At 48.7% G+C, this 9,709-nt stretch overlaps 1 protein-coding gene across 2 annotated transcripts; it reads right to left on the reverse strand.

The window, feature by feature from the left end:
* Positions 1 to 743: 743 nt before the first annotated feature.
* On the reverse strand, positions 744 to 6,761 carry RPL36 (ribosomal protein L36). 2 transcript variants are annotated; one of them, XM_065422009.1, is made up of 4 exons: positions 6,653 to 6,761; positions 6,264 to 6,358; positions 2,143 to 2,277; positions 744 to 875 (listed from the first exon to the last, which is right to left on the reverse strand). In XM_065422009.1, exons 2-4 carry the CDS (start codon positions 6,354 to 6,356, stop codon positions 786 to 788), a joined length of 318 nt encoding a protein of 105 aa, XP_065278081.1. In that variant the 5' UTR covers positions 6,357 to 6,358; positions 6,653 to 6,761; the 3' UTR covers positions 744 to 785. The 2 variants fall into 2 exon arrangements, with proteins under 2 accessions (XP_065278081.1, XP_065278080.1); XM_065422008.1 differs by having other exon boundaries at positions 6,610 to 6,725.
* Positions 6,762 to 9,709: the final 2,948 nt, after the last annotated feature.

Below are 9,709 nucleotides of genomic sequence, written 5' to 3' on the forward strand. Positions count from 1 at the left end.
CTCATCAAAGGCAGCTGGGACTCAGCAGGAGCTCCTTGTCTTGGAGGAGGACAGGCCACTGCACTCCTATCTCTGGTGCTGTTTTCCAAGCCTGGAGTTGGTTAAGTGGCTCACATGCATCTACTACTTCAAGAGAGTTCCACAGCAGCTGGATGAGACTCAGTTGACTCTTGCTAGTGCAACTCTTACTATTTCAAGGGAACATGGGGGTTGGGAGTAATTCAGCCCTCCCCCTAAGGTCAGTTTGACAAGCCTGCCCCTTTAGTTAAGGAGCATTAAATCCTACAGACACTTGCACAGGTATGCCTTAAGCAACACAGTTGAGAAGCATTGAACATACAGCCTCACTACTTCTTCCTCACCCTGGTATGCCACTCACCTGTCTAGGATAATGAATACTGGTTCTTCAACCAGACAAATGTAACACTTTACAGTGTTGTTCTAGCCATGTTGGTCCCAGCAGAGACACAAGATGTGTGAGGTAATACTTTATTGGACCAACTTCTCTTGGTTAGAGATAAGCTTTCAGAGCTCTTCTTCAGGTCTAGATCCAAAAAATTAGTCTAATAAAAGATGTTACCTCACCCACCTTGTCTCAAATGTAAAATTAACGTTTATCCAAAGCAAGAGACAGGCCAAGTTTAACCCTTTGTTACTCTTGAAGGTATTTCAGCATTGTCCATTCCCCCATGGCAAGTGGTCTCCAGTTGTCAAGTTGCTACTAACACCACCACACTGCTCAATTCTCTGAACACACTTTAATGAGTTACAGGCGTTTTTGCAGCTTAATCCTTCTTGGCAGCAGCCTTCCTCATGGCTGCCAGAACATTGCTGAGCTCTTCACGTTTTCGCTTGGCCCGAATGTGAGTACCAACCTGTGTATGAAAGAAAGCAGCACAGTGAGCAGCACTACAGCACCAGCATGAAATGCTGGGTCTCTTATTCTGCCTAACATGGGCCAGGCTGTTTTGGGAGACAAAGGAAATGCATGTTCACGGCTTGAAGAACAGGGGCTCCTTCAGTTTGATGGAACCACCCCAGCCAGCTCCTCTCCCCACCCAAATCCCAGTAGCTGTTGCATGCTCAGAGCAATTTTGAGTTTTACTTCCTGCTGGTCCAAGTCACTGGATTAGCTGGATGAATCCAGCTCAGTCTCACTCCCATCAGCTTTGCAAAGCAAGTTCTGGATCACCCTTCAGGACCTCCCCTTCAAGGGAGAGCCTCTAAGTTCTCTCCACCACTGAGCTAAACTTAGGACAGGCATGGCAGTTACTGCTCTCCTATACCAGGCTCCTGATTGCTCAAAGCACTGAATAAGGGCAGAGCCAAGTCTGCTGTAGGGTGGGATCCTCTGACTGCCGGGGGAGGGGGAGCGGGAAGGGAAGAGAGGAGCTAGCAAAACTGGACTCCCTCTGAAGTAAGGCTATGTCTACACTTACCATTTAAAGTGCAAAAAGTCCTCTTTTTTCACTAAAACCATGGGAGCATCTACACTTGTTAATGACTTTTTGCAATGAAACTCAGAAGTTTCACCGCAAAAAGAAAACCACCTTCACGAGAGGTACACAGCTCTTACCGCTGTTCTTTTTGCGCTGTGTTGAAAGTGAAGACACATTCTACCAGCGTAAACACCTTTTGGCCTCCATAGACTATCCCATTTCCAAAAGCAACCACTCTGGCCAGCATCTCCGTTGCTCTGACGCCAGGTAAACGGACGTCCGCCCCTCCCCCTGTAAGCCCCAGGAAGTTTGAAGCTCCCTTTCCCTTTGCTTGTAGATGTGGCAGGAAAAGCAGCCAGACAGCAGGAGGGTTTAAAAAGTGCCACAAAAGAAACAAGGAAGTAATGGGGCTCCTGAGACATGAAGGAGAGCAGCACGAGGCATGGAGCAGGGACCCAGAATGCCTTCTTGCTCACCCCACCCTCCCACAAGACCTATCAAGGGAGCTGCACTGTGGGATAGCTGCCCTACACTGCTGTTCTCATGGCGATGGAAGTGGTGGTAGTGTAAACACACTGGTGCCTGAGGAATTGAGAGAGTACACAAAGCAGCGCTTTACTTTCACCAGTTCCCTATCACCAGTGAAACTTGCAGCGCAAAAACTCTAAGTGTAGACATACCCAAAGATGTTAAATTCACTTACCCTTTTCTTTATGAACTTCAGAGCACGTTTGTCCTTGGAAACTTTCAGCAATTCCATAGCACGTTTCTCATAGGGGGCAAAGCCACAGACCTCTCTGATCATATCTCGCACAAACTTAGTGTGTTTGGTCAGGCGCTGCAGAGAAACAATGGTTCAGTGTGAGCAGCATGTAAGAGGCTAGGGAAAATGTTATTTGCCTAAAGCCTTGCTAAGTTAGTGGTTGGGCCATATGTTGCCTGCAACTGGAATTTATTAAAGAGCCAGAACTGCAGTGATTCTGGTACTAGTGACACACCTGAAGCATCCTTCACACACCCAGCAAGACTTGCACTCAGTTTGGAAAGAAGGACTTAACTGTTTACCAGGAGCTCTAGGCAGATCCCAGGAGACTGCACAGGTTTTACTCTATAATTTCCATGTCACTTGTAAGCCCCTGGGCTCTACACTATGTATTCTTGCCTGACATGGCAAATTCCTGAACTATACCAACCCAACAAACTGCCACTTGAATTTCAGTCATCTGCACATGTAGAGCCAGCTGGCTAGTCCTCCCTTCACAGATACTGCACATTCAAGCTAGGATACTCCAGCTTCTAAAGCGGGGGTAGGCAACCTGCAGCACGCGAGCTGATTTTCAGTGGCACTCACACTGCCTGGGTCCTGGCCACCGGTCTGGGGGGGCTCTGTATTTTAATTTAATTTTAAATGAAGCTTCTTAAACATTTTAAAAACCTTATTTACTTTACAAACAATAATAGTTTAGTTATACATTACAGACTTAGAAACAGACCTAAAAAGGTTAAAATGTATTACTGGCACGCGAAACCTTAAATTAGAGTGAACAAATGAAGACTCGGCACACCACTTCTGAAAGGTTGCTGACCCCTGTTCTAAAGGAAAACAGGATCTCCTTGGGAAATTGTTCATTTCCCATTTGTTACAACTGCAACAAGATGGCATTTCAGATACATCTGTCAAACTAGAACAGAGCCAGATGCAGGAACAAATCAAGTGTAAAACACAAGGTTTGAGAAGAATGCCATGTAAGGGTACATCCAGACTACCTGCTGAATTGGCGGGTAGTAATCAATCTATCGGGGATCGCTATCGCGAGACACGATATATCGATCCCCGAACACGCCCCCGTCGACTCCAGAACTCCACCAGGGCGAGCGGCGGTAGCGGAGTCGACAGGGGAGCCGCGGCTGTCGATCCCGTGCCGTGAGGACCCGAGGTAAGTCGAAATAAGATACGTCTACTTCAGCTACGCTATTCCCATAGCTGAAGTTGCATATCTTACATCGACCCCCCCCCAGTGTAGACCAGCCCCAAGTAAGCAAAGGTGCTGTAGGTCTGTGTAACTAGGCAGTCCTTCTGCATGGACAGTGCCTCATGCATTGTAGGTGCGACAAGAATAAAAAAAAATAAAGCACAGGTTAACCCAGATTAACAAACTGGATTTAAGTGTAAATTGTGTATGTCCCCTTCCCACGGCTAAGAAAAGCAGGACAGAGGTGGCTGCCAAGGCAGGACGAGAACATAAAAGGGGCCACATTGAGTCAGACCAATGGTACATCTAGCCCAATATCCTGTCTTCTGACAGTGGCCAATGCCAGGTGCTTCAGAGGGAATGAACAGAACAGGTAATCATCAAGTGATCCATCCCCTGTCACCCGGGACACCATCCCTGCCCATCCTGGCTAATAGCCATTGATGGACCCATCCTCCATGAATTTATCTAGTTCTTTTTGGAATAACACTTCCTTATTTACTTTCTCCACACCAATCATGATTTTATAGACCTCTATCATATTCCCCCTATTTCCATTACATGCATCCGATGAAGTGGGCATTCACCCACAAAAGGTTATGCTCCAATACATCTGTTAGTCTTAAAGGTGCCACAGGACTCTCTGTTGCTTTTTATATTCCCCCTAGGCATCTCTTTTCCAAGCTGAAAAGTCCTAGTCTTATTAATCTCTCCTCATATGGAAGCTGTTTTATACCCCTAATCATTTTTGTTGCCCTTGGATATAGAAAGTTGATCATATTCACACAGAAAACATTACAGGGTCATACTAGGGAAAAGCATTTATGATAATATTTCTCAGTGCCTCAGTTCCGCATGCCAGATAACTGGCTAATGTTGGGGGCAGATGGTAACAGAGGGTCACTCTTCATTGCTTTTGCAGGCCAAGTGGGAGGGGCAGCAATGCAGTTTAGCCCTGAACTCAGCCAGCTGTCATTCATTCCCTCCACTAACCCTAACCCAGCTGCCTGCCTTGGTCACTCTCCCTTTGACAGTGCACATTTGATACAGAAGGCCTCTCTGCCTGCAGCACCACAACTACATTTTTCATTGGGCAAAGATAATGATTTCACCAGCGGCAAGCACAGAAAGACTCTTCAGCCTCACTGCAGCTCAGGCTGTATAGTCGTGGTTTGAAACTCTATTCCAGACCTCCAGTTCTCACAAAGCACCTCATTCCTGACTTGCAGGCAAGGAAATGCCAGTGAGTTGAGCGTTGGGCCTCACTGTTTGGCCAATTAGCAATTAAACATCTTAACACCAATAGGCAAATATTCTCCCCTACATGCACAATTCTGTGCAGGGTCAGATAACAAGGTAACACTTTACAGCACAGATCCAACACCACCACCGATAACACTGTTCCACAGCAGCCAGATCAACTAAGTGGACGAAAAGCAATCTGAAGCAGCTTTCCTTGAGGGACATGTGTTAGAACACTGGCAAACACAAGAATTTCAAAATGTCGAGAACTGAAATTAACCAATCAAATGCTACATTTGTTTGGGTTCCTTATCCTGGTGTGAAAGTAAATGCTGCAATTCATGCCTATGACAGACTGCTACTAAAAATCTGCAATCAGTGATCACCTGGTAGCCCCCCTCCACTGTAAGAGTCCCCACTCAGCAGCACCACCATCAGGAGAAGCTTGATCACATTCACAACTGTCAGTGCCTTCACACTCTGGAACATATGACCACCATAACACTACTCTACTGCTACTTCTCTCACCACTGCCAAGTCAAGTCTATGCCTCTTACATGTCACGCTTCCTCAAATAAGGAAAAAGTTACTATCTACACATGTAGATCAACACAGATAAATAGATGCAATGGTTTAAATTGCAGCAAGGGCGGTTTAGGTTGGACATTAGGAAAAAAACTTCCTGTCAGGGTGGTTAAACACTGGACTAAATTGCCTAGGGAGGCTGTGGAATCTCCATCATTGGAGATTTCTAAGAGCAGGTTAGACAAACACCTCTCAGGGATAATCTAGATAATACTTAGTCCTGCGATAAGTGCAGGAGACTGGACTAGATGACTTCTTGAGGTCCCTTCCAGTCCTAAGGTTCTAGATTACATCCTATCTCACTACGCTCTCCTCCCATCTACTGTTTTATGGGAAAGAGTTTCACTCCTCAGGGCAGATATCTTGCCTCCATTTGTTTTGTCATGTGCTTAGCACACCTTAGACACCAGACAAATAACCCATGATGTAATGGCAAAGAATGTGCATTGACTTGTTTAAATGCTCATTCCACACCATACGTTTCCGAATTCACAGAACCCCTCCCATTCTAAAGGCGTGCAGCACCGATGGGGGCTCTGCTACAAGGACAATGATCAGCAGAACTCACCAGGACTTAGCCAGTACAGCTCTGCATTGCCAACTGAGTCAGGCCTTGCATGTATTAAGGCCTCCATGTATTAAACCTGCATGGGCCTGTGCAGCGACTGCTCAGGGCAAATGGTAACTTCCTGAATGTCTTAACAGCTGCAAGCCACTGTCTGGCTGCTTGGCTCTGGTATAGCCCCCCCACCAAACATCAGTCTGCAGAAAGTCTAAGGCCAGCCTGTATTTCCCATGCACCGGCCATGGTCTCAGCCAGCCATTGCTCCCCTGGAAGCCTGGTCCAGAGGTGGGCACAAGGCAGCTACCGCCAAAGGGTTCAGTACTGCCCAGCTCAGCTCTAGCAGTCAGGCATGTGGCTAGCCGTGGGCACAGCATCCCCAGGCGGCTCAGACGGTCCGCGGCCGCAGCAGTGCTAGGTCAGGCCACGGGCTGCGGGCCGCCCAGCCCGCCACTCACTCACCCCTCTGCGGCGGCACTGCCGGGGCTTCGACACGTTCTTCGTCACCTTGTGGCCCTTACTGAGACCGACGGCCATGGGGTAGCGGATCGCCATGTCTGCGGGGAGAGCGGCAGCGAGTCAGCGCCCGGCATAGCCCCCCCGCCAATCTCCGACCCAGCTTCCCCCCCCCGAGCCACCCCCCATCCAGCTCCCCCCCGCCCCCCCAAGCCGCCCCCCATCCAGCTTCCCCCCCCGAGCCACCCCCCATCCAGCTTCCCCCCACGCCATCTCCCGGCCCCAGCCAGCGCCCCGGCTCCCCACACCTCGACCCCCCCCCACCGAGGGGCCCCCCAGCGCCTCCCCGCACCGGATGGACGCGGATTCTCCCGACCAGCCAGCACCGACTTCACCTGCCCCAACGCGAACGGCGCCACACCGGAAGGAGAAGGAGCGAGGCTGTGCGGAGCTCTGGGATATCAACCTCTTCTTCCGGTCCTCCTATGCTGAGGAGAGGGAGAGAGCGTGAGGTCGGGCTGCTAATGGGCTCTCTCTACCTCGCGCTGTGACCATAGAGTCGGGCCCCTGCAATCACGGGCCTCCCAGGGCGGGGCTAGGAGAGAACCGGGCCCGGCGGGCTGAGCCTTGGGTGACCAGATGTCCCGATTTTTGGGTCTTTTTCTTATATAGGCTCCTGTTCCCCCCCCCGTTCCCAGTGTTCACATTTGCTGTCTGTCGCCCCAGCTGAGCTGCTCCTGGGGCCCCGGGACCCGTGGGGTGGCCTCGGCCCCACTCCCAGAGCATAGGGGGGCGAGCCCTGGGCACGCTTTGGCCCCCGCAGCCACACTGGGTCTGACCCATGGCCTGGCCAGTCCTGTGCCCTGGCTGCCCACAGGCTCCCCTCCCTCTTCTCCACTGCCAGCTTCGGGCAGTCACAGGCTAGGGACCCCCAGAACGTGGGGCCTTGACCCCTTGGCTAAGAGCCATCAATGGACCAATGCTCCAGGAACGTACCGAGTTCAGAACACCCCGGCAAGGATTCCGCAGTGTGCCCCTGCAGTGCACGAAGACAGGCTGGGCTCCCTTTTGTTTTCAACCTGCTGCCTAGTCATATCATCTGGTGACCCTTGTTTTTGTGTTGTGTGAATGGGTAAATAACACTTCCCTATTCACATTCTCCACAGCAGTTGTATTTGTGTGGTGAGGAACACGTATAATCACTCATAGACAGCGGCAGCTATTTTGTTTTAATCAGGAACAGGAAAACTACAGACAACTGCCTTCTAGCAAGGAGGAAGCGGAACTGAACCTCAAGAAAATCCGTGTCTCTCTAAATAACAATTTATGGGTACTAACAAGCACTCTGGTGAACTAGGGGCACCAGAACAAGGGAGGTCAGCCATAAGTGGGTGAGAGGCAAAGAAGAGCAAGTGGGGGGGGGTGGGGTCTCATGGGGAAGAGGTGGCACAGGAGCGGGGCCTCAGGGAAGGGGCAGCATGAGGGTGGGGCCTCGGGGAGAATTGGCAGTGTGGGGGCGGGGCCTGGGGAGAAGGGGCGGGGCCTTGGGGAGAAGGGTGATGCAGGGGCAAGGCCTCGAGGGAAGGGGTGGTGTGGGGGCAGCGCAGGAGGGTGAGGCCATGGTTCAGGCACCAGTGGCCCCCACACACTTTTAGGAAGCTTCCACTGCCCCTGCGGTGAGTGCATTCTTCTGCATAAAACTACAGCACCCCCTCCTCTCTCATATCCCTCCTTAGTCATCACTTTTCTAAACTCAACACCCGGTCTTTTTAATCTCTCCTCATAAGGAAGCTGTTCTATATCCCTAATCATTTTCTTTGCCTTTCTCTTCACCGTTTCCAATTCTAATATATCTTTTTTGAGATGGGGCAACCAGAACTGCATGCAGTGTTCAAGATGAACAATGCTGAACCATACAGTTTACCAACACCCCTACCAGAGAGACCTTGGAAGAGACTAGCTGCAGATTTATGCAGATTCAGAAGACATCATTACCTGGTCATCGTGGGCTATTTTTCCAGGTACATAGAAATAATATACTTGAAAGACATAACATGTTATGAGTAAACTGGAATGCACTTTTGCTCACTTCTGTATTCCTGAATAACTAGTGATGGACAACAGACCACAATTCACTGCAGCAGAATTTAAGTCATTCTGAACAAAATATGATTTGATCATATTACATAAGAATGGCCATATTAGGTCTGACCAGTGGTCCATCTAGCTCAATATCCTGTCTTCCAACAGGCACCAGTACCAGATGCTTCAGGGGGAATGAACAGAACAGGGCAATTATCAAGTGATCCATTCCCTGTTGTGCAGTCCCAGCATCTGACAGTCAGAGGCGTAGGGACACTAGGAGCCACCATTATCCACTAGTGATGGAGAGGCTGAAAGAGCTGTACAGACAGCCAAGAAAACCCTACAGCAGCAAGATCCATTCCTTGCTCTTCTGAGCTACAGATCAACACCAGTAGCAGCAACTAGATACAGTCCAGCACAACTCCTGTTGGGGAGACAACTCAGAACTACTGTTCCAACTTTGGAAAAGAATCTATCTCCAAGGTGGCCAGACATGAAGAGAGTAGCTAAATCAGATGCAAAGGCAAAAAGATTTTATGAACATTTTTACAACAGACATGACTCAGACAACTGCCAGGTCTAGAACTTGGAAACCATGTTCATGTCAAATTGGATGGAGAAAAAGGATGGACACCTCCAGCTGGTGTAAAGACAAAGAATTCAGCACCCAAATCATATGTAACTGAGGCTGACAGTGGAGAGTTCAACAGAAACCACCAACATTTACAGTGTGTTCCTCAGAAAGAATAATCAAGAGAGCAAACTCTTCAGATGGTAGGTGCAGAACAAGAAGATGACTCAGGGATTCCAAACCAGCTACAGCCAGTCATTGCAATTAATAGACAGCCAGATGAACAAGTTGTTACATGTTCAGGTCATGAAATTAGAAACCAGTATGATTCAGAGACAGTCAACAGACTGATACATATTGAACTTCAAAGTTAGTGATAGTGTAAATATTGTAAGTGGTAGAAATGTAGAATTTATAGGTGATGTAATGCAGTGCTAAACTGTATTGTACTATTCGGCCAGTAGATGGCCCTGTGTGTAACATACATACCTGAAGAAGTGAGGTTTTTTTACCCACGAAAGCTTATGCCCAAATAAATCTGTTAGTCTTTAAGGCGCCACTGGACACCTTGTAGTTTTTGTGGATACAGACTAACGGCTACCCCCTGATACTTGATACGTACCTTAGTTAAGCTAACCTCAGCTATACCTGGCAGAGCATTAAAGGATCTGATGATTAAGGGTAAGATTTTGTCATGGATAGTTTTAGTAAAAAACATGGACAGGTTACGGGCAATAAACAAAAATTCACAGAAGTCCCCCCCACCTGTTCCTGACTTTCACTAAAAATATCCCTG

This window comes from Emys orbicularis, chromosome 24 (assembly GCF_028017835.1).
Source record: "Emys orbicularis isolate rEmyOrb1 chromosome 24, rEmyOrb1.hap1, whole genome shotgun sequence".
Taxonomy (NCBI): Eukaryota; Metazoa; Chordata; order Testudines; family Emydidae; genus Emys; species Emys orbicularis.